The sequence below is a fragment of the Macrobrachium nipponense genome, chromosome 27, assembly GCF_015104395.2.
Source record: "Macrobrachium nipponense isolate FS-2020 chromosome 27, ASM1510439v2, whole genome shotgun sequence".
Taxonomy (NCBI): Eukaryota; Metazoa; Arthropoda; class Malacostraca; order Decapoda; family Palaemonidae; genus Macrobrachium; species Macrobrachium nipponense.
Genome location: NC_087216.1, coordinates 31410328 through 31436400, shown reverse-complemented (window position 1 = coordinate 31436400; position 26073 = coordinate 31410328). Strand labels below are relative to the sequence as shown.

The window sequence follows — 26073 nt, the reverse complement described above, 5'->3', positions numbered from 1 at the left end:
TCCAGTTTTCGCTGTGTACAAACTACTTACCTCCTCATCTGAATCAAGATCTGGCCAGTCTAATAAAGCAGCTAAGTTTGTATGGCGCCCTCTTGAATCCTTTACCCAAGGCTGAGAGGGGTCTAAAACGCGACCCATTACTTCCACATTCTCCATCTGACAAGAAGAGAAATATGTAATTCAGTTATATAATTTCCTGAGTAAGCTATAGCTATGTGACAAATTAACTCAAAGATAATACATTTACTTAAAAAAAATTTAAGATGCATATTTCTGTGAAGGTTCTGTGAGAGATGATAATACATTTATGCTACTTAAAAAAAATTAAAGATGGATATTTCTGTGAAGGTTCTGTCAGAGATGAATAAAAAAAATTTTTTGTGCATAAAACAACTGCTTTGAGATGATAACCCCACAAATCATGAAAAGGTTCTGTCAGTGATGAATAAAAAATTCTGTGCTTAAAACCACTGCTTTGAGATGATAACCCCACAAATCATGAAAACATTAAACCTCATTGTATTTTAAGTTCTGTCACTCTTACATAACTTTTCTTGATACATATAGCACTTACAGTCAGCTTATCTATTTGTCTATCAAGAAAGATATAGGTTATTTTTTAGCTTTGCTATATCTCTCTCAAATTTTGTTTCTCTACTTAAAACTGAAATCAGTTCATCTCCATCACGATTTTGGTTATTAATCATAGGGGTAACAATATAAAATGGAAGGGCGAGTGAAAAATTCATATTACAAAAAATAACGAAACATTTTGAAAAATGTTGTGCCAGATGACTGGGCCAGAGTCAAAGAAGAAATTATATTTCGATTCCAAATGAAAGCACTTTAACTAATAAAATATTATTCAATAATCATCAACAAAATATTTATATAAATAAAGATGCAAATAATTCTACCATAATTGTTGTTAAAAACACAAAAAAGAAAAAATCTCATGATGTTGTAAGTTATTGTGTGATGCCACACTTGGGCAGGAGAGTTAAACTGTCTCGTCACTTGCACTGATAAGATGGGTAACAGACTCAGCCGCACCACTTTATCTTAAAGGTCATCGATCATTAGCTTGCATGAGACTAATATTGTAATATTGCTATCATAGACATTGCTAGACAGCTTGGAGTAAATAGAACAACCATAGATGGATACACCAACAGAGAGAGAGAGAGAGAGAGAGAGAGAGAGAGAGAGAGAGAGAGAATAGAAAAAAAGTGGAGGACAACTCCATGGTTCCACTACTATTGAAGATTATAATCGGATGATCATTGAAAGAGCTCTGCTTACAACCGGTGTTGTTATACAGAGAATATTATACTCTTCAAGTTTATGCCCAAACCATCCATAACAGGCTATATGAGGGCAAGATATTACTTCATCATATTCCTGCCAAGAAACCCTTTGTAACAGAAAAACACAAAGATCAGCTAGGGTTTGTGTTAAAATATTATCCAGTGGTCGATGATTTCTGGAAGAAAGTCATCTTTTGCGATACGGAGGAGACACTCCACTGATAGGCATGGTAGACTTCTTCACCACTGGCATTTAACATTGACTAAGTTAATGTTGAACTTCTTGGTAAGTTTAATTCTTTAGGAGCTTAGATAATAACAAATACAAAAGTAGGTGATATATATTCAGTTAATTTCATAATAGGTATTTTTATGATAGACCAAGTAGCAATGTATGTGTATAAAAGTGAGATTATATTGTATGTATTGCAAAAATTGATGTGCAATTTGTTAGTCTGGTTCAATATACTCTATACAAGGGATGGACATGCTCATGAGTAGTAATAACAAGTTTTGGGTGGACAACGGGGTGACTCATGGAGAGTAACAACATTAGGCACCATTGATTTGGGGGAATTAGGCTGGAAAAAGGTGCCATTACTAATATTGCCCATAAGTTCACTAATTGCAACTTTCAGACTGGCTTAAATCCACTGGGAGGCTCATGAGCCTTAGTTAGGTTCTTGACTTCAAGGGAGCATGTACTGCCTCTTGGTCTCACAAGACTTCTTTTTGTAAATTTGCTCATATATATACCAAGGGGTAGCTGTTGATTTTAGCTCTTATCTTTTATGATAGTATGTCAGTTATAAACGTAATTTGGCAAGAAAAATACAAAGAAAAACTAGAAAATACATGCATAAATCCCAAAATGTAATTGCATCGTGGAAGGTTAATTCAAAGTGCCCTTTTGACCTAGAGTGATGCTATTGGAATGTAAGGAGCAAAATGTTCCCTCCTATTTGGAAGGACATTGGCATAAATGTGAGCTGTCTCACCAATGCCACCTGTAAAAAGTCCTGTGAAGACATTTTATAAACATTAAAGCCTTGTCACCTAAATGCTGACATTCCTCAGGAAGCATAGAAATTGTCACTAAAATTCTGTTTTCCTACCCAAAAAATTATCACCTAAGACAACCTTTCTATTATTACCCAAAGAAATGATTGCCTAAGACAACCTCTCCAAAAACCTGATAACAGCTTAGTTAAGCTGTGCTACATCAGCAGATGGCCAAGAAGCCTTGCCTGACCCAGCCCACTTCTTCTTTACAGGGTTGATTAACCCTTAAACGCCTATTGCACGCATTAAAAGTCGACAAAAATTGTCTGTTGGGTCCTTAATTGAGGTATGATACGTCGATGCAAAAGTTTTTTTAAAATTCGAGGAAAAATAGTTATAGGCCTACTTGACGAAAACTTTTGAATCACGCACCTTGAGGGATGCTGGGAGTTCACGGATCAAGCTGTTGTTTTGTTTAAAAGCTAACGTTACTCAGGCGCACATGCGCGAATTTCTTTCTTCTCACACTAAAAAGCATCAGCGACACATCTCAGAAATTATTTTGTCACTTTGACATAATTTTTGCACTATTTTATATTAGCTGTTACATAGAGTTTTAGATATGAAAATGTGCACAATTTCATGTAGAATACAACAATAAAAACCCATGGTTGTAGCTTTTATCAGTTTTGAAATATTTTCATGTAAATAACGATGTGGCAAAATTTCAACCTTCGGTCAAATTTGACGAACGAAATGGTCGAAAAACACAATTGTAAGCTAAAACTCTTAAATTTTAGTAATATTCAATCATTTACCTTCATTTGGCAACAAATTGGAAGTCTCTATCACAATATTTTGATTTATGGTGAATTTTTGAAAAAAACTTTTTCCTTACGTCTGCGCGGTAACTCTTTCGTCCGATTGTCGTAATGTTTGCACTGTTTTATATTAGCCTTTACATAAAGTTTTATATATGAAAATGTGTGCAATTGTATGTGGAATACAACAAAAAATTGCTCATGGTTGTAACTTTTATCAGTTTTGAAATATTTTCATATAAATCATAATAAACAGAGAAAATTCGACCTTCGGTCAACTTCAACTTGACCGAAATGGTCAAAAACTGCAATTGTAAGCTACAACACTTACAGTCTAGTAATATTCAATCAATTACCTTCATTTTGCAACAAACGTGAAGTCTCTAGCATAATATTCCGATATATGGTGAATTTTTGAAAACAACTTTTTCTATGTCCGTGCATTACGAATTCATGCATCATATTGTGATAATCTTTTCTCTGTGTTGCTTTGATCGTTTTACAATTTGTTATATACCAAAATCATCGCAATTTAGTGTACAATACAACAAAAAAATAATTAACTAATTACTTTTAACCATTTTGCTCACAGTGCGATTTGTATAATTATATATGAATTTTTTTTTTGCGCTGTCATATATTCCAATATTCATATGATAATATTTTTTTCATTTCTGATGGTTGCATACTAAACTTCAGGCAATGAAAAAAAAGGAGCCAAAAATGAACTCTTAATCTTGAAAACTAAGCGTGCTGTGATTTTTTGAAAAAAAAAAAAAAAAAAAAAAAAAAAAAAAAAAAAAAAAAAAAAAAAAAAAAAAAAAAAAAAAAATCCGCTTCGGCGCTCACTCCCAAACGCCGCCGGCATACAGGAGACACTTTCAGAAATACCGGCTCGGCATTTAAGGGTTAAAGTAAAGAATTGTGTCCTCCAAGAGAGACATGCAAAATGTGACGTCTCCTGTGTGATAAGAATACACTCTTCTGTGCTTCACAAGTAGTGGATGTCAAAAGGAAGGGATCCTAGATGAAGAAGCCTTAGGTGTTAGTGCACTTGACTGCCTGAAGGGAGCTGGCCAGTACCCCTATATATGGGGGTAGGTATATGGCAAAAAATGCCAAGTCATGATAAAATTCATGGAGCTTTGTATGGCAATGGAGAAAATGTATACAAATTATTTCGTCAAAATTCCTCTTACTTTCATAGTTACAGGGTAATTAGTTAAAATAACTCAATGAGCCAAAAACATCGATTTGTACAAGAAAATGCAATATTTCTTCTGTTACTATAAATTTTGATAATTATTGTCAAACAGATTGTGAGCAATGGCATTTGCAGATTCCAAGAGTCACAAGATGGGAAGTTAGCAAGTTACCACCCTTCAGTGAGAGATTAACCTCTGACATACGCTTCCTTTTATGTCTGTTTTCTTTGTTTCGGCAAGAATTTCCTCATGCCAAAGAGGAAAAGACAAGCAAACCATCTCGCTAACATGCAGAAGAAAATTTGCTCTAATAAGAGTTCAGAAGATCATAATATCTGGGCGATATTAGTAAAGTTAGTGGAGAGAGAGAGAGAGAGTGCCCCAGGCTATGGTCTTTGAGCAAAGGGATCTTCGTTTATGATAAATAACATAGTTTTGGTTTATTAATAACCAAAAAGGAATATAAAATTCATAATAATCATGATTTATTAACATTGTCTTTGTAAAAAGAGTACATGTTTGAGTTTCACCTCTGACATTCGATTGCTTTTATGTCTGTTTTTCTTTGTTTCAGCAAGAATTTCATCATGCCTAAGAGGAAAAGACAAGGAAAACAAGGATCTCTTGCTAATAGCCGAGTTAGTGAGGTAGAGAGAGTGTTGTGTAGGAAGGAGTGCCCCATCTCGCCTGACACAGAGCCCCAGGCTATGACCTATGAGCAAAGGGATCTTCATTTATGATTAAATTATAACATAGTTTTGGTTTATTAATATCCAAAAAGGAATATAAAATTCATAATAATCATAATTTATAACACTGTCTTTGTAAAAATACAATGAAAAACTTTGAATGCCCATATCTCAAAGCTACACTTATTGACCTTCAAATTCTACACTTATTGACCTTCAAATTCTATCTTCTCCCTTAGTTTTAAAGCTATAGCATTGAAATTTGGTATATAACTTAGAAAGACATTATAGAACAATCAAATGAAGCCCTTTTTTCCAAATTTTGCTTAGTTGTTTTCTTGCATATTTTTCCTGGTTATTTTTTTACCATAATGAAGAAATTCACATCTAGCATAAAAATGACTTTTAGAAAAAAAAAACTTCATTTGATTGGAGGTCTACATCACGTCTATGTATGGTAATAATCCCAGGTCTTAATATTAAGTATCAAGGAAGGAGATAAAATTTGAAAAATTATTATTTTCTGGATAAATCAGCCTGGCATCACAAAACCAAAGGGCAGAGCAAAAATCAATGTGCAGTTTGAGATGTCCCAAGTCACCTTATTACATCGTATCAATGTCAAAGTCCTGTCCTTAAAAAGTGGTATTAGCCGGCAAGCCACCTTAAACCTAGCCTTGATGGTATTTGTCAAGGACAATTAGGAGGACTTTGCAGGGAGGCTGAATGTCCAGAACTAATAAGATTTGAAATCCTGAAAATCAATAAGGACAAAGTCAAGATATAAATCTGCATATTTGTCTTACAAAGAATGATAGATGAAACTTATTTTAAGAATCAGAAACTGGGTCAATTTAATATAATTGAGGTTGCTTAGCTACATGTGGCTGCATTGGATACATAAATGTAACCAAAACAACCCTGCAGTTTATCCTCTATTGAAATCTTTGTCTTGGGTGCTTTAAGACAGCAGTCAAAGGGATACTTCTGGAACTATGTAGGATTTTGAAACAGAAACACAAGCCTGAATCAGTGAATTTACAATTGGTTTGTTGACTGGAGTATTGAGAGATATCTTGTGAGGTGCAAACTGCTGAGAATCCAATGCTATGTGAGCACCTTCTGAACTAATGAAACAGTTGTACCAGATGCGCAAGGTTACACAAAAAATGAAGAAAATGACACAACCCTCTGATCGACCTCATGAAAGGAGGTAAAGTGTAGGATGGTAGGTTATCTTTGACAAAATGGCAAAACAAGAAACTCTTGTAGGAGTCAGGGCAGGACCTAAAACAGGTGCTGAAACAGAGCTAAAAAGAAAAACAGGCCGAAGAGGAGAAAGCGCCACTTGAAGAAAGTGGTGTGGAAGAAGTGTCAGGTGCCATGGCACACTGAAAGGATCTACTAACAAAGCTGACAGGTAACCTCATCTGTGTTACCATAACTGGTTCACTTTCCGTTTTGACACGCATATCCTTAGTATTCATCATGAATCAAAAATCCAGTACTAATGAATATACCATTTTAAACTACTGCTCATGCTGCTTAATAATTACAGATGATTAAAGATGATTTTCTCCAATCCTAATGGTCTTTGGCCTTTGGAGGTGTGTAAGCCAAACTTCTCCTGGGTTAGGCATGGAGGTGATTGAAAAGGAAATGGTAGTGGCACATCCTTGGTTTTGCCAAGACAAAATGGTTCCCTGGCAGAAAGCTCTTTCTGACATTCACTGAACCAACACTTGGCAATCCAGAGGCTGGCTCCTTTATGGAGGGGGGTAGTTACATCCTCTCTCAATGGCACTAGCAAGGAACTGAAAGTCTTGTTGCACTTCTGGTTGAAATGTAGAGGAGAAAGAAGGATGAGCTTGGAAAGAAGAGCAAGGGGGTGAAGAAATAATACTACCATAAGAATATTTTGAATAAAAAAGTGTATAGGGTTGTCCAAGAGTTCCCACCGTGAGACTTCATTCTATCAATGCCTAGTCCTACCAATTCCACATAGGCACAAAAAACCTTTAACAAAATCTTTCTTGTTTCTATCTAATTTTTCCTTATTCCCCGTGCTTAAAATAAAGCTTTCATCCACATTAACAGACCAAACAGCAATCTTCAAAATCACATATTGCACTTTACCTATGCACACTAGGTTTACAAAAGACTATCATGCTGAATGAAAGACAAATGTTCCCACTGACAAATGCTCCAATATTTAGCTTCAGAAACTGCTTTCCTTAACAAAATTCTAAACAAAACAATGATAAAATTATATAAAAAAAATCCAGCGTAGCACAAAAAAATATATCAAAATCTTATTCTGACAGCCAGAGCTTCTTGCTAGTGATGTGAACAAACCACTGGCAGAACAGAAAATGGAATTGCTCTATCATTACCTACTGGAGGGAGGGTAACTATAAGTTGCAACACTAGGAAACCAGGTACGACCCCTCCATATCATTTTCTTTTTCTCAATTGACAAATGAGGCATGGCTCAAAAAAATAATAGCTACTTGAATGTTTAAGTAACATTCATAGAAATAATCAATACCAATGGAACTGTAAACAAACACCAATGCAGCACTCCCTATGGTGTTAATAATTTACTTTCAATTCCATGAACATTTACAATTACCTAGTGAATAACAAGTTTAAATAACACATTTTCATTGTAACACAAGCAAATATTTATGGATATGTTTTTAATGGAATAATTTTGATCTCTAATGCAATAATTTTGATCGAACTCAACTTTACTGTTTTTAAATCAGTCGTGCACCTGGGGTGGCCCCAAGTGTCACAAACTGCCATGCCAGTTAGAGGCAGGAGAGGGAAATCAACCCAGGGTTCTCCGACATACAATAACAACTGTACTAATATGATAATTTGATTATGGCAAGGAAATTGATGACATGAAAACTGTTATAACTTGATGCTGCAAAACAGAAAGAAGAAAACAACAATAACAAAGCCATAGCAATTTTATAAGAAGGTGGTATCACAGGAACAGAGAAGAGGTGGGAGAGACAAGCAAGGATGGAGTGCTAAGTGAGGATGGAGAGCTAAGCAAGGATGGAGTGATTGTATATAAGTTTAGTCAGTTATTTTATTTTTATTTTCTGTATTGGTGAAATGTGGCCAATGTTCAATGTATGGGAAACAATCGTTTGATTTTAGTATATTTTGGGAGTAGACCGTCTCTCAAACATATCTTGTTGAAAAGGATTGCTGCTTCAGCTCCATTAATTTTATATAGTCTTCTCTATTTTCCTTATCAAGAATTTTTCGGTTTGCTCAAACTGGCAAGCAACGTGCCAAAGGGGATCGTCAAATCCGTTAGTCATTCTGGATATCCTTTATTACTACTTCTATTACAATTTGTTCTCTCTCTCTCTCTCTCTCTCTCTCTCTCTCTCTCTCTCTCTCTCTCTCTCTCTCTCTCTCTCTCGTGACGTTTTGTCATCAAACACCACACCCTCACCGCCCACCAACAGCATGTCAAGCGAGAGGACATCATCAAAACCACTGAAATAATTGAAAGAGCCCCTGATCAGCGACGCCTAAGCCATCTTGAAGCGTTATTCATCCTGGAGCAGAAACCCATCCTGAATACAATGCAAGAACCCTTCCTGCTGGCCACCTGTGTGAGGAAGGCCAAGCCCCTGCCTCCAGAGGATAACACCAGTGGCCAGGAAGGGACCACATTAATGAGTGGATGTTGGAAATACCAGGAGTGACGACACCACGGTTGTAGCCAATGAAAATGGGGCTCCCAGTGACAGCACACACCTTAGAAGATCAGCTTGGCTCGAGGGTTTTCGATGCTTGCACCGCCTGGCTGCCAGCCAATGAAAACCCAGACACCAGACACCCCTAACCGAGTCCTGCGGGAGCACCGGTGAACACTCGCATGACCACTAAATAGAGAGAAGGACTCACCCACAAGATTCAGTCCTACAGCAGCCATCGCTGTGATAATGCCCTGGCAGAATCTGGGCGTAACGTCAAGAAAGAGAGAGAGAGAGAGAGAGAGAGAGTGAGAGAGAGAACAAATTGTAATAGAAGTAGTAATAAAGAACATCCAGAATGACTACTGGATTTGACGATCCCCTTTGGCACACTGCTTGCCAGTTTGAGCAAACCAAAAAGTCCTTGATAAGGAAAATAGAGAAGACTCCATATAAAATTAATGGAGCTGAAGCAGCATTCCTTTTCAACAAGACAGGTTTGATTTTAGAAAATGTCTTCGATATTTAAGTTGTGTTGTGTCATCATAGGATCTGATGTCATAGAAGTCAAGAAGGCAGCAAAAGAAAACAATAACAGAACAGAGAGAGGAGGACACGCAGAACTAGTGTTTGGTAGGGTAGGAGAGAGCTCTCTGTCTTATAGGAATTTGTGGGCTGTAAGTCATATTGTGGTGTTGTTCAATTTGTGGGCTGTAAGTCATATTGTGGTGTTGTTCAAAGTCTTAAGCTGGAGTAATCTGGGACTGAGGAATGTGAACAGGTGGGTGGATCGCATATTTGTGGCACAAGGGAAAGAATAGGCTAGGAAAATATTCAAATGGAGAGCAGACGATAGCAATGATGAGTAGCCGAAGTGAAGGTCAATGTTTAAATAAAATAATGATGTGCTTATGCTTTTGTGACTACTAATGTGACAATTCTTTATAAAGAAGACAGAGAAATTAAGGGAAATATTCTGTACAATTTTTTTTTCCCCATCAACACTGGAGTAAAAAGCAGAGTGAGGAAGGAAAGCAGGATGCACAGTAAGGAGGGGAGGACTATCAGATGATGACCAATTGAGGGTACAAAATGAGCTCACACGGTACAAAATATAAATACGTACAATACAGTCAGAAAATGAGCTCACATAGTACAAAATATAAATACAATACAGTCAAGTGAAAACTTGTTTTTATTGTTGTTTCTACAACCTTTTAATGTAGCAATGTTATTTTCTTAAATGTTCCAGTAATGTAAAAATCTTTTAAATGTTTTGGTACCATACCCCTCAAAATAAGCAAATTATTTAAAAGTCACAAAATGGCACTCTCCTTGTTAATATTGTTTTTCTGGGCTCAGCTCGTGTCGGCCTATGAAAGGATCCTTAACATCATTCTTTCTAGGTAAAATTGATCTAAAATTACCAGAGAAAAACAAAATTAAGAAAATGTCAGTAAAACTGACTCGCTCACTCTTAAAAAGAAGTGTCGGTATGGTAATAGGGGCGAGTGGGGAACACTACCACGAGACAATCACCAATTAGAACTTCCAATCAGAATCCCCTTAAGAGAGAGCTGATACCAACGGGCGGTGCAGCCGCTACTACTACTACTAGAGGACGCCATGGACAGCAGCGCCCCTAGCGGTCATCCTTAATTTTTAGCGCTAGCGTCAGGACGCATTATTTTCTGTGCTGTGCTAATCCCGGGATTTATCTTGTTCACCAACATGGAACGCTCTGCTATTGCAACGGCTAAGTTAAGTAACTCATAAGTAATGTTTTACCACATTTTTATCTTCCGGGTACCAGTATTTTCCTCTTAATAGGTCATATACGGTTTCCCGGTTGTCTCGTGGTGGCGCCATGCTGCCTCGTTAAGAATTCCCGGTCCTCCATACTGGGACTTCTTATACTTATGGGCTTACTATGTTACGTTCATTGTTTTTTGCATCGAGTTTTAGCTAGTTTAGCCCTCCTACCATCTCTCTTAGTTTGGTATTTAGGGCTATTATTATTATTCCGGCCCAGCATCCCGGCTCTGCTCTTTCATGGCTATCGCTGCTCCGAGTAGGCTTCTGTTTCTTGGAACAGTCTGCCTCCTCCTGGGCTTCTTTCTCTTTTACTAAAAGTGTCTTTTCCATCTTTTCGATGTATATTTATATTATATTTAGGGTGTTAGGCTAGCCTAGGTGCATGTTCCTTGTATTGGTACAGCCTGGTTCACGTGGCCCTCTCACGGTTGTGTTGCTCGCGGCCTAGGCCACTTGCGGTCACGTGTTCCATCGCACCTTACCCTGCCCCTGCCCTCCCTTTCTGGTATAGGGAGGAGCTGGGGGACCCCTTGGTTGTCATGACAACCTCAGTCGCCTTCTCTCTCTCCCTCTCTGAGGTGGCCAGGGGTTCCTCCCAGCGGGGGGTATAGGGCGACCACGTCATGAGGTACCGGGGTCTCCGAGCGGGTAGTCGGTGAGGCGGGGAGGAGTAGGCCATCCCCCCCCCACCTCTCTCTCTCCCGCCTGTTACGCCGAGACCTTACTCCCCCTCCCCAGTTGCTCAGCCACCTTCCCTCGCTATAACGAAAGGAGCCTTCCGTCGCAGCCGAGGGGCACCTTTGGTTATAGATTTCTGGCTCCGCCAGCGGGCGGGGTGGGGAGGGGTACTACGTGGTCGGTTTGCTTGCCTACTATATCCTTACATCTCTCCCCCGCTACCGGAAGGGAGCTTGCTTCTTACCCGTGCACTCTTCTAGTAGACGGGGGAGAAAGGTTTGTTATTATTGTTATTTTAAGGATATACCCTAATTTTACAATGAAATTGTTTAATTTTATTATTTTGTATGTATCTACCATCCCCGCCATTTTCCGTCGTGGTTTCCATTTACCACCACTCCTAGTTGGTTTCCTTTTGTGTCCCCGCCATCAGCGGAGCTATAGCCTAGGGCACCCAACCAACCTGGTTACCACACGTATTATGGGGGGGCTCTGGTTTAATCTAACTTTATCGCTCCGGCACCAGCGGAGCATCTGTTAGACTGTAAGTGTTTTTCTGGTACTCATGTATCTTTCCACTTACAGGCTACCAACTGTCAGGTCCCAGCGTGCAACGCGACGTTGTACGACCCCTGCGGCCACGATGAGTGCAGGTCTCACGCCCCCTGTGCCACGTCATACAACGAGATGATCGTCTGGCACCCAGAGCCTGGCGCCTATGTGGCTACGGACCTAGTTGGTCAAGCTGGGAGATGGGGTAAGTCCATTATAGGCTTCCTTATCATTTTACTAACAACTCTTAGTCATAAGTTTGTTAACCCCGTTCCGCCACTAGAAGCTCATCTCGCCCTTTCTTTCAGGCTACCGGTGTGAGGGAAGTCGCCCTCGCCACCCTGAAAGCGTGGGTGGGCGGCTTCGGGAAGAACGCCGCCAAAGGCCAGCCATACATTCTGGATAAGAAGCTGGCCGTCCAGATCTTTACACACTGCGGGACAAGTCAACTGGGTATGTTGACCCCTTGTCCGCAGCCCCTCTGATAGCCTCCATCCAGCAAGATCTCCAGCAAACCTTTGGGGTCGTAGCTTCCCAGGAGTCGGTCCCGGACGTCGCTGCCCTGGACCTAAACATCGAGCCCATGGCGGTAGGGGTAGAGGATTTGTTGGTTGAGGTAGGTGTTGGGCGCCCAAGGTCTTTGCCTTGGGTGCTCCTGGATCTTCTCCTGTCCCTTCTTCGAGCGCTTCTTTCCAAGGCTTTGGGGTGGGATCTAGATCCCTACCCGCTCTCCCGCTCTCTCTGTACCCCCAAAGGTGAAGGGACAGAGAGAACCGAAGACTCTAGCTAAGACAACTTCTAGGAAGTCGTCTTCGTCTTCTTCGGCTAGGAAGTCGTCGACTTCCTACGCCGACGCGGTGAAAGCTAAGCCGAGTTCTTCTCACTCGAAGAGCTCTAGAAGCAAGGCTTCTAAGGAGAAGGCCCGCGCTCCCGCCGAGCCAGTGCCTTCTCCCGCCTCCACCGCTTCCACCCCGGCAACGCCGGTAGGAGGAGCAGGGCCTAGCACCTTTGATCCCTCTGCTTTCTCAGCAGTGGTGATGCAACAGGTGGGCGAGCTGGTTGGCTCGCAAGTCTCCGCCCTGGGGACGAGATTCGAGCAGATGTTCGCACAATTGTCGAGCACTCTGTCTCAATCAGGCCAGTCTATACAGGATCTCTCTAACAGGGTTAGAGAGAATGAGGACCGGGTAGCCGGGCTATCTCAGGTTCCTCTTCCAGTCTCCCCAGTGCCAAGCACTGGCATTCTTCCAACTTTCCGCCCATACGGACTCGCTGCCAGCTTTCTCCATGGAGAACCCATGGAGAGTAGCTGCCTACGCTCCTTTTGAAGGATGGGATGACCTCTATCCCGGAGTGTGGAACTCGGAGGATTGAGGACTTCGAGTTTTACCCTCCGGGTCTGACGCAGCCTTTCATCGGTTATGCTAGGCTGACTGTAACGGCTCTGACTAGGGAAGACAAGATCTCTAGAGAGTCTGTTTTGTACAGTAGGGATCATGCCCAGCGGGAATGGGTTCACTGCCTTGAGGACTGGGAGTGCTCGAACACTAAACTCCAGGCCTATAAGAGTCCCTTTACTATTTTCGCGACGGAAGAGGAGGCTTCTCTTCCGTTCGCCACGAAAATAGTTAGAGAAGACCCTTCAGGCAGTCCTCAAGGATGAGCCCATCCCACACAGTTGAGGGAGGCGGAGTCTACTTCTCCGCTCTTCCCGGCTTTCGGAGAATTGTGGGAGAACTTGCCAGCTACGTTCACGCTTGGTAAGCTCAAACCGGACTGACTGCGCCATGGAGACCAGTTCGGCGAGAAGTTGCCAAGGCTGCCGGATTCCCTAATTCAGGCAGAGTTTGACGCGCGAACCAGGTTTGGCAGGTCCCTCAATTCCCTTATAATAACGGAAATGGCTGCTCTCTCTTATGCCACGGAACCGCTGTTCAAGATTTTGGCAAAATCTCAGTTTCAGACGGTCCTTAACAGATGCTTTCGACTTCTTCCAAGCTAGGAGGAATTGCCGAAAGCACGTTCTGCAGGAGTGTACTATTAGGCACGAGCCGAATAGACTCTTGGCTTCTAGCATGTGGGGAGCGGATCTCTTCCCAGAGTCCGCTGTTAACGAAGTGCACCACGAGGCTGCTAGGCTCAACCAGAGCCTTAGAGCTAGGTGGGGTATTTCTTCAAAGAGGAAACAAGAATCCGTCCCCACTGCTGGTAAGAAACCAAAGAAGGCTGGTAAGAGGTTCCAGCCGTATCAGAAACACCAGCAACAGCAGCAATTTGTGCAGGCCGTCCCAGTTACCCAACAAGGACAACCTGCTAGTTCGAAACAGAACCAGCCCATCCTCCTGTTGTCTCCTCAACCACAGCCGTCGACCTCCTACGCAATCTCGCCGGCCTTCAACCCTTCATATGAGGCTCAAGGCTACAAACAACCGAGAGGTAGGGCGAGAGGTTACTTTCGCCAGCGTGGCGCAGGAAGGGCGACAAGGAGCAGGCAGTTCAGAGGAGGGCGTGGTGGGCAACCCGCCCATCAACAATGAGGCTCCCCAGGTAGGAGGGAGGCTGTTCCTCTTCCGCCACAGGTGGGGGTTCAGCAATTGGGCACAGAGCATAGTGTCCAAAGGTTTGGGTTGGAGTTGGATCAAGATCCGCCTCCAATCAAATCATTCCACCAGATACCATCAGAGGAAATTGACAAGATTACGCGGGTGGAACTCCTTCAGAAAGGAGCTATTGCGAGAGTCAAGCATCTAAAATTTGTCAAGGTCGCTTATTCAGCGTGCAAAGAAAGGCTCAACAAAAAGAAGGGTAATCTTAGACTTGTCAAAGCTTAACTCTTTCATTCGTTGCGACAAGTTCAAGATGCTTACCCTCTCGCAAGTAAGGACCTTACTTCCGCGTGGAGCCGTCACATGCTCCATCGATCTTACAGACGCATACTATAATCTCCCTATAGCCAGGCACTTCCGCCCATTCCTAGGATTCAGGCTAGGAAATCAGACATTCTCATTCAAAGTGATGCCCTTCGGTCTGAATGTAGCCCCCAGGGTATTCTACGAAAATAGCAGAAGTGGTTGTACAGCAATTGAGAACTCAGGGAATCATGGTAGCAGCATACCTCGACGATTGGTTGATCTGGGCACCAACCGTCGAGGAATGTCTCGAAGCCACCAAAAAGGTAGTTCACTTTCTGGAACATCTGGGGTTTCCAGATAAACAAAACGAAATCCAGACTTACCCGGAGTCTTGTTTTCAGTGGCTGGGAATCCAATGGGATTTGTCTTCCCACAATCTGTTCAATTCCAGTGGCCAAACGGAAGGAAATAGCAAAATCTGTCAGGCAATTTCTCAAATGCAAACAACATCAAGGAGAAACCAGGAGAGAATCTAGGGTCCCTTCAGTTTGCTTCGGTAACAGATATCCTCCTGAAAGCAAGACTGAAAGATTTAAATCGAATTTGGCGATCAAGAGCAAACACCAAATTCGAGACAAGTTGTCAGTAATCCCACAGATCCTCCGCAATCAACTCCGTCCTTGGTCGAAAAAGTAAAGAACTTAGCCAAGAGTACCCCTTCAATATCCCCTTCCAGTGTTAACCATTCACACGGACGCCTCCCTGTCCGGGTGGTGGGGGGGATACTCTCAGTTCAAACAGACTCAGGGGACTTGGTCAGTTCAATTTCGCCAGCTTCACATAAACGTTCTGGAAGCAATGGCAGTATTTCTTACCTTGAAGAGACTGCTTCCCCCGAAGAAGTCTCATCTAAGGCTAGTTTTGGACAGTGCAGTGGTAGTTCATTGCATCAACAGAGGAGGTCCAAATCCAAGCGTGAATCATGTCATGATAGCCATTTTTGCCCTAGCAAACAAACACAAATGGCCAATCTGTCTGCCACTCACCTGGCAGGGGTAAGAAATGTGATAGCAGACGCCCTGTCCCGGTCAGTTCCTCTGGAATCAGAATGGTCTCTAGACGACGGGTCATTCCAGTGGATAAGCCTGAGAGTCCAGGTCTCCAAGTGGATCTCTTCGCCTCACAAGCGAACCACAAGCTCCCTTGCTATGTGGCCCCCAACCTGACCCTCTGGCTTATGCCACGGACGCCCTGTCGTTGGACTGGAATCAGTGGAGAAGAATTTATGTTTTTCCTCCAGTGAATCTTCTCTTGAAAGTCCTAAGCAAAACTAAGGTCTTTCAAAGGGATAGTAGCTCTGATTGCACCGGACTGCCCACCCAAGAGCAACTGGTATCCTCTTCTTCTGGAATTGGGGGCCTCCGACCTCAACGGATCCCCAATCCCAAGCTATCACAATCAGTACAAATGAGGACTGTGTTCGCTTCCTCAGGAATTCTCCAGACCCTAACTTTATGGACTTCATGAAGTTTGCGGCTAATAAAGATGCTAATATTGATCCACAGAATATTCTCTTTCTAGAATCAGATAAGAGAGAGTCAACCATTAGACAATATGACTCAGCTGTTAAAAAATTAGCATCTTTCTTGAAAGAATCGAACACTACAACCATGACAGTTAATCTAGCTATATCCTTTTTCAGATCCTTGTTTGAAAAAGGTTTAGCAGCTAGCACTATTACCACTCATAAATCAGCTTTGAAGAAGATCTTTCAAGTAGGTTTTCAGATAGATCTGACGGAATCTTATTTCACGTCTATCCCTAAAGCCTGTGCTAGACTTAGACCTTCCCAAAGGCCTACTACAGTTTCATGGTTCTTAAATGATGTCCTCAAACTAGCTTCAGATACTGACAACTCGTCTTGTACATTCATAATGCTCCTGAGGAAGACATTATTCTTATTAAGTCTAGCTTCAGGAGCTAGAATTTCAGAACTGTCGGCTCTATCCAGGGATGCGGGTCATGTGGAATTCCTCCCATCAGGAGAAGTTCTACTTGCTCCGGATCGTAGCTTTTTAGCCAAAAATGAGGATCCTCTTGCAAGGTGGGCCCCTTGGAAAGTTATCCCACTTCCCCAGGATCCTTCTCTTGCTGCCCAGTATCAACTCTTAGAGCCTTTCTATCTCGTACTTCATCAAGATCCTCAGGTGCTCTCTTCATGAGAGAAAAAGGTGGTACTTTGTCAGTAAAAGGTATTAGGCAACCAATCCTTTACTTCATTAAACAAGCCAATCCTGAGTCATTTCCAAAAGCACATGATATCAGGGGAGTAGCCACCTCAATTAATTACTTTCATCATATGAACTTTGAGGATCTTAAAAAGTATACTGGATGGAAATCCCCGACAGTCTTTAAACGTCATTATCTAAAGTCCTTGGAATCTTTAAAGTTTTCAGCAGTAGCAGCGGGAAACATTGTTTCCCCTGATACTGTATAGTAATCGTAGTATAGATCCAGGTCTCCTTTCTACCTACATCATCCAACATGCCTCACCCTATCGCCATGCTACTCGGATATCCTAGCCTTAGCCGCTGAATCATATAGTGGATTGTCCCTTATTTTTTTGCTAGGGACATCCACACTTGTACTGATGGTGTACTTCAGTGTACCTACCCTTATTTTTATGCTAGGGTAGGACACAATGGCTTTGTATATTTTGTAAATATTTTCAAGTAAATCCCTTTTGGTTTATATTACACTGCATCATTGTAATTTACTATGTTTACTGTTTTTAAGTACTTTAAGATTACTAACGTTCTGTTATTTTACTGTTTAGTATAAGTTAGTTTAAGTACTTAGTTTGTATGCTGTAATTGATTTACTTATATTATATCCATCATTTTACAACTGCTTTTCATTTGTTCCTTTTTTCCCATCTTGTCTGTTTCTCTGGTACTCTTTCATAGGCCGACACGAGCTGAGCCCAGAAAAGGGATTTTGACGAAGGAAAAATCTATTTCTGGGTGATTGGCTCGTGTCGCCCTATGAAACCCCCCTTTTTTTTTTGTTTTCCCCCCCTTGCAGGACAAGATGTTTTTTAGATTAAGGATGTCCGCTAGGGGCGCTGCTGTCCGTGGCGTCCTCTAGTAGTAGTAGTAGCGGCTGCACCGCCCGTTGGTATCAGCTCTCTCTTAAGGGGATTCTGATTGGAAGTTCTAATTGGTGATTGTCTCGTGGTAGTGTTCCCCACTCGCCCCTATTACCATACCGACACTTCTTTTTAAGAGTGAGCGAGTCAGTTTTACTGACATTTTCTTAATTTTGTTTTTCTCTGGTAATTTTAGATCAATTTTACCTAGAAAGAATGATGTTAAGGATCCTTTCATAGGGCGACACGAGCCAATCACCCAGAAATAGATTTTTCCTTCGTCAAAATCCCTTTTACGAGAAAATTTGGATTAACACAATTTTAGAAAACAAAGCCTCTCTGGGAATATAACTTACATATAAGCCTCAACCAACAAAAAATCAGTTTACTCCAAATTGTTCCTAAAAATGTTTATATGGGCAGTACATGTAAAATCATTTCATATTTTTCTTAACAAAAACCACCTGCAGGGTAGTAAATGAACATTGTATGAGAGAGATTTTTAAAACCCAGCCAAGCACAATGAATAGTATTAAACAGAGAAGTAATGATACTGGCCACCAAAATTCCACCACTACTCATAGTGGATTCAGTAACTTTTTAGCAAACCCTCCTCATATTAATAATTAGCCTGTTTTTTATATCCTGTCAGAACAAAGTTTACCTAGAGATAAAAAGTCAAGATAAAGATGTGAAACTCCTATGAATATGATTATGCTCCAAAGATTGAAATGTGTGATTACTAATAACGTGCTTACTTGCCAACATTCACAAGCCAGTGCAGAGGAAGTCTTGCTAGTAGCAGTCAAAATTAAATTATGCTTGAAGGCCCAGGAGCAGCATCAGCACAATATCTGATTCACTCCCTTCCTTGTCACCATCATCATGACCAGCCTCTAATTCCTAGATTGCAGGTAAAGTACAGGGTATGCAAAAGAAATAACAACAAAAACAAAAAATGTACACAGTATAACAGAAAAACATTAAAACTTGAAAAGAAACAACAGCAAAAACAAAACATTTACAAAAAAGGCATGGCGACAACCAAAATAATACAAGTAATTTCATGCAATGATAAAAATAAAATACAGTTTAGCATCCATGAACAAACTCAACTGTTACCTGAGGTAGCATATCTATTGGCAAATGTTACAGCATGAAACAAAACACCAAACACACTTGCAGATCATTTATGAGCCTTATGAGTTTCGGGATGCAATTACAAAACATCGTCCAAGGTCATTCATACAACTTGTTTTACAAAAGAATTGTAATAAAAGACCAAACTCTGGTCTGTAACATAACACTTAAATGTTGCTGTAGATGATGGTGTTTTGAACCTAGATTCACCTTGTCTCAAGTTCAACAGGGCAGTCTTCATAGATCCTCAGTTACTTTGTTCTTAAATGTGAAAAAGTTGTACAGTAACTTCTAGGTATCAAGACAAAGTTTCAGCTAAGAGATTTCATCCCTGGAACTATATTACTGAGTGTTGAATTGGGTCTGTAACAGTCTTGTTTGAATTCGAATTCATTCCTTGCATGAGAAGTTGCAAAAGAGGGTTGATTTTTTGATAATTGAAAAGATAAACATCTGTAAATGTAAGAATAAGAAATCTATCATCTGAAGACCTATTTCATTTATCAGATCAAGCCAAAAACGTTACCAATTTCCCTTGGCAAAGGTTTCTTGTTGAATTTCTGAATAGTGTAGCAATTGCCACTGCAACTCTCTGAAAAAACTTCCTTACAGGGAGTCTCAGTAGAGCTTGATCAGTTAGTCTGAATAGTGGAAAGGCGTACATCTCTATTCCACTCGACTCCTGCAAAATAATTTCCATCCCTCAAACTACAGGGTCTGACATTGGCAAGCAGTACATATACTGGGAACTTATTATAAAGAATGTTGCCTCTAAGGAGTTTCTCATAACTGCCTGTAGTCATGCATAAATTGGCAATCAAGGGCCCTATTGGCAGTATGGTCTACAACTTCTTGCTTGGTGCATTAGCTATCACTTCTGGCTTAATGTAACAAATCAAAGAACTGTCCAAACTCAGCAGTCGGTCCACAAGAATATTTCCACTAGTAGAAGGCAAAGAGACTCCGAATATATAACCCCTAATCTTTGAGATAAACTAAAGTGGTAAAATTGCTGGCCATGACTCTAATGCTTCAATGATCTAAGCATGTCACAAATACTTGGAGAATATGGAAGACTCCAAACAGCATTACATAACACTGACATAAATCTTCTGTTCCTCTGGTAAAGATATTGCCCCTGTTTGATGATTTTGGAGATTGGCTCTCCATCTTTGATTGGAGGTGTCCATGAACATATTAATTTATCAATCTGAAGGAACCAACAAAACCCCTTTTTCTAGGTTTTAATTTTCTTCTACCCTAGGACATCTTGTATTACTTCCTCCATAACTTCAACCTCAGAGTCACTTGGCATCACTACTAACTGGAGCTGAAGAGACCCCAGCCTGAACTCTACAAGAAACCAAGCGTTGAGTGAGAATTTTGTTAGGTTGCCTTCGACTGAGATGTCATTTACCATTCTAGGTTGTCTTTGACTGAGATGTCATTTACCATTCTAGGATGTCTTTGACCGAGATGTCATTTACCATTCTAGGTTGTCTTTGACTGAGATTCATTTACCATTCTATGTAAGGGAGCTTGTCTTGAACTATGGCATTGAAAACATCTTTGCCTGAAAGAAAATGTTCTCTGTAGCAAAATTAACCAGACTGAGCTAATTTATCTAGTTCTCACAGAGCTGGCCCAAAGTTTTTTGTCTACTATTGATAAGGTATAGATTTTACTTATTAAATCATTCTTTAAAAATAATTATAATTAGGTAAACTGAAAATGTTTTTGGGTACTGAAAATGGACAATTCTGTAAAACACTGATTTATTTGTTTTGAAAACTTATAATTCATTGTTGCTTATATTTTAGGCATTCACATAAACAATGTTCAACAGTTAAAGATACTCCACAGTACGTATCTACATATATAGGGATTTGATCATGTGGGCTAACGAATGACCAATTCTAAGAGGTTTCAAAAGAACTTTTTTGTCTGTACTTTTGATATGTGATTGATTTGTTTTTGTTACTAACATGTTCATTGCTCCAGAGATTCTGCCAATTATTGATTAGAATGAGTTTTAGAGGTTATATAGTCACTAATGGCTATCTATGTGTGATCTTGTCATAGTCGTTTAGCTTCGGCTGCTTTACTAGCTTCTTCAGTTTCCTTTCAATCCTACACAGGCAGGAATCCAACATATTACTACATTCTTACCATCATAATTTGTGAAATGAAAATTTTATTTGCTGTGCAAGGGTATATTTGGGATTATGATTTTGAATGGTTTTTATAGCACTTTTAGAAACCTTAAAAATTATAAATTTCTCTGATGGTATATCTCTAATAATCTTAATTGCCAATCCTACTGCACAACATATTTCTGCTGTGAAGGCAGAGGCATTGTTGAGCAAAGGATACTGGGTGATTATGGCTACAAATCTCTCACCTTAGTGTAGACCTTTAGATCTTTTGCGTTCTACTCCATGCTGTTTGTGATGTTCCTGGCTATGTATATACATAGTTTTTAGATAAATGTGTCAAGTGTGTACAAGTTCATATCTTATGTACAGTCCAAGTCCAAGGTGGAGATAGCTCAATTACTGGAAGTTATTTATAATATATTTGTTTACTCAAACAACGATGGCTCTAACTGGCAAATGTGGAAAATGACTCTTTATATATGTATCTCTTTGATCAAAAGTTTTTTGTTGTGCTACGCACTAAGCACATGCATCAACAGAAGACATCAACGAAGATGTAGGCTTCCCTATACAAATGAAAGCTCTTGTTACTGCTGTCATAATTTTGTCCCCAAATTTCTTTTACTAGCTTCTCTTGAAAATGGAAAAGGGTTACAAATCCTCAATTTTTCTGATCAGCTCAAGAAATGTCCAACATCTCCCTCAAGTCTGCATTTCTTATTTTGAGCATAGTATTTAACGAGAGGTACAATGGCAGCTGCATACCAAGATTTGAAGCTCTATTCAAGTAACTCTTGCATCTCACTTCAAAGATATCATCATCTACGCTTGGTCCATTCAGAACTGATTCTTGCTATTCAAAAATGCTAATCCCACTCAGGAGCATCTTCTGCTATTAATTCTGTCACTATATATAGTCAGCAAAGTTGGAGGCACAAATAATGAGAATACTACCATACTTAAGAGAGCAAACTCAGAATTTCTTGGCTTGGTGTGTGTGGGAAAGGGTTCAAAGGCCTTATCTCATAATTGGTCGGGTGAGGACAGAGGAGCAATCTTTCTATTCTCCTCTTATCCATGGCATGAACCCTTGATTCAGTGAAAGGAAGAAACATATTTATGTCAGCCACAATTTTTCATTGATGATCTATGATGGAAAGGGAAAAATATTGAGGAATTTGATGAAGCAAATAGCACTTGCAGTATTCATGGGAGGATAATTCATCTAGGTGAAAAGAAATCACTATTCATCTGACCAGTTCATATAAACCTACCAAATGCCTTCAGCAAATGTTGTTAGCCTTGATAAAAATGGCATAACAGATGCAGTTCTTTATCTTTTGGTTACCACAATAGAACTATACATACCTTACTATACAACCCCTGACACATGCAATTAAGAAAGGTTAAATAAAGTGGTTTAAACAAACGACATAAACAACAATTCAAAGCCCAAAAACATCAAAGAACAAGCTCTGGCTCACACACAGCTAACTTAAACTAATATGGCCTGCATGTATGAATACACACAAAGGAAACTTAAAAAGATAATAACTTAGTTTGAATGAAAAAAAATTTGTGCAAACCAAATTATTTGCAATACTCACTAATTAGGAAGTTACAACAAATGAACTATTAAAAAGTAATCACTGAAAGAAGTACTTTTGAATCAATACCAGATTAACATAAAACGATGAAAATTTGAATAAAATAAAGTAATGCAAATTACTTGGCAATAACATTACTCCAAAGATTATTGTTAAGAGATAATTTAGATTATCATATTCACTTAAAAAAAGAACAGAACGAATTTCCTGGAGATGAAGAACTCAGCCCTACATAATTGATGAAAACTCAAAAAATGTTGCAGAGGATAAACATGCTTCCAATCATATTTCTGTATCAACCACACACAAAAGAGCTATAAAGACATAAGAATATTAGAAAAGAATCTACAAAGGCACAAGTGAATGTTTGGCACATATAAACCAGGGGAGTGATGTAGGGAAGTTGTGAATACCATGATGTTACACAACAGAATGTGCTTGGTGGGATGCATCAGAGGTTGGTCTGTACATGATATTCTGTAAAAATTATTTACCAGATAAAACTTGGTGGTACAACCAGGATTACCCTCACAGAAATAAGACATCTTTTGAACAGTTGGGCCATAATGAACAAGCACACAAAATTCCTTTTCATTCATGATAATCCTCACAAGGCTTTTCACATGCAAAACAACACACACACAAATGGTTTCCTTGTATCATTGATCTTCAAGACACTATGGTGTCATCAGTGTTTTGAAACTCAATTGGTTTACCGTTTACAACATGATGCATAAGTTTTCAGTTATTGAATATTAATTTAAAATTTGCAAGTGGAGCAAAGAAAACGATTTTTTCATTTATGTATACAACCTTCATGACTACGTGCCATTAAAATTCATATTACAATTTCTTAATTGAGATATTCATCAATTAATCAAACTCACCTCATCAAAGCATGCTATTAATAATGGTTTATCTTTTTATCATGAGTTACTGTGTGTGTCAATGACAATTCAAGAGAACCAACAATACAAAACTCATACAATGGTGAATGTTAATGCAAATGTACATAGAAAGTATCGGATGAAGAAAATTCTATTAAACATAGAATAACAAATGTTATAAATATACAATTATCTGTCTGGCATGGTTCAAATCCTGTCAGGATGTCAAACCTGTGAAATCCATACACTGACTCCTAATATAGTTTTGCTATATGTCAAAAACTATGCATTTATCTGCAATAGCTTTTTGTCTTTAATAACCAAATACAAAATGACTAATGATTTCCCAAGATTCCAATATAAATTTTGAATAAGAACTCCATTTTTTGAAGAACAGGATTTGACAAACATGGAAATGATCATTCCATTCATGTCAAATAACTTCCACAAAGATTTGGATATCTGGACTCTTTCTGACAACATATCAGAAGCTCAAAAGCCTCAAGACCATTTCATTACATCCCTTTTAAGTACATTAGTAATATGTATACATATCAATTATTGCTTGTACATCAAACTTAAACTGATATCTTGATAGGCTTGAACTACCCAAGCATAGGAATTGTCTTATTATTCCCAGTGCCAGATTTAGGGGGGAGTGAGCAGGCCATGGCCTAGGGCCCCTGTGCCTGTGAGGGCCCAGCACCTCAACAAACAAATAAAAATTAATAGTAATAATTAAAAAATACAATTAAATAATAATAATAATAATAATAATCAAGAGGTGCTTAATTAGAAAATAAATCCATGCGACCTAAACCCCCCTGCGCCCTTTGCTTGCCCATAAATGAGAGGGGTCCTGTACGGTCACCAGCTTAGGCCCCCTGCACACCCTAAATACACCCCTGATTATTCCATTAAATATAGGATATAGAACATTACTTGGACATAAAGCAAATTATAAAGAAACAAAGCTTTCTACCAAATTAGTAGATAAAAATATAAGAGGACTTGAGATTACTTTTATCTGTTAACACTTACATCATCAACAGGATCCATTCCCATAAGGCCTGGCAAACGTCGTTTCCGAGATCTACGAAGTGATGGAGGTGTTTCAGGAGGTAAGAGACCTCTACTCACAGCTCGTACAAATTTATGTCTTCTTCTGCGTGTCAACAAAGTTGTGGCAATAATCTGCCCTCGAGGAGTAACAAGGTACTGTCGTGCCACCATTTCTGAGAGCTTCTCTGTCACTTCCTCTAATTCATTCTGAAAATGAAAGTCAAAGCAAATTTCAAATACATAGGGCAATACAACCAAACAATCAAAATTTAGGAATAAAGAATTTTAAGTGTTTGTGATTACAGTGGCATATTCAAGTAAGTGCTTTATCTTTTTTAAAGACTTTTAGCTATTAATTGTGTGATAAAATAAAGTTTAGTTGTGAAGTACTTAATAGGAATCTTTTATAAATACTTTAGTTAGATTAACCTACCTGCATGTACTCAAAGATGGTCTTGTTATAGCCATTATCTTCTAGGTAATATCCATAAACATAAGACCCACATAAGACTCTTCGCGCCTTTAAGAGTTCTTTCACGCCCTCCTCTACAAATCGAGTACCCTTCTCCACAGATGCTGATGAATCAATAAGAAAAACTGTATACAGGAAAATGTCAGCAGCAGGAAAATTTTTGTAAATGATTTCAAAATGAAACCAAAGGATACAGCTCAATCTCATAAAAATAAATACATCACATCTACTTATATAAAAATACTTTTATAGAAAAATTTTTATTGATCAGATAAATTGGTCCTGAAGACATTTTTTATATATTCATGCATACTAATAAAGCCTGCTAATTACAGTACTAATTATGAAGTACGTACTTACTGGCAAACACTACACAGATGCTTCCAGGAATATCACAAATCATTTTCCTCCATACTTGAAATAAATTGATTCAATCTAGCACAGCTATTTTTGAGCAAAACAAATATATGTACTACCTAAATGGTCAGAAATATGCCTCACTTTCTGACTGCATGATATAGTAACTATAATTAATTTAATAATATAATTAATTTAAATGGATGAAAAACAATACATTTCAGTTCACAACAAATAATAAATTTGCTCAGCAATAAAACCCATTAATTTAACACAGCCTATCAGTGCAAATCATGCAAATCCCAGACACATCATTCCATTCTAAAAGAAAAAGATGATCAGGCAGTTCAGGCAGTTTGGAGCAAGCACATACATTCGTTTTAGTCCAAGGCATTTGAGCAAATCACTCTCTATATACTCTGATCCAACTGTACCTTATGAAATTAGGCTGTCTAGCCAAGCACCGTGCACTTTCAGCCATTCAACACTTAAGACAGTGAATAAAGGGAGTTGGAGTGGATGGACACCAAGGTAAAGATATCTAGAAAATAAATGAAATGAGTACAAAGTTCAAAAGGTGCAACTGTGAGAAAACCCA

At 39.4% G+C, this 26073-nt stretch overlaps 1 protein-coding gene across 1 annotated transcript; it reads right to left on the bottom strand.

The window, feature by feature from the left end:
* On the bottom strand, nt 1-25521 carry LOC135200657 (ankyrin repeat and IBR domain-containing protein 1-like). The gene is made up of 5 exons (XM_064229263.1): nt 25479-25521; nt 25080-25243; nt 24626-24853; nt 18553-18697; nt 1-156 (listed from the first exon to the last, which is right to left on the bottom strand). Exons 1-4 carry the CDS (start codon nt 25519-25521, stop codon nt 18611-18613), a joined length of 522 nt encoding a protein of 173 aa, XP_064085333.1. The 3' UTR covers nt 1-156; nt 18553-18610.
* Between the last annotated feature and the right edge of the window lie 552 nt (nt 25522-26073).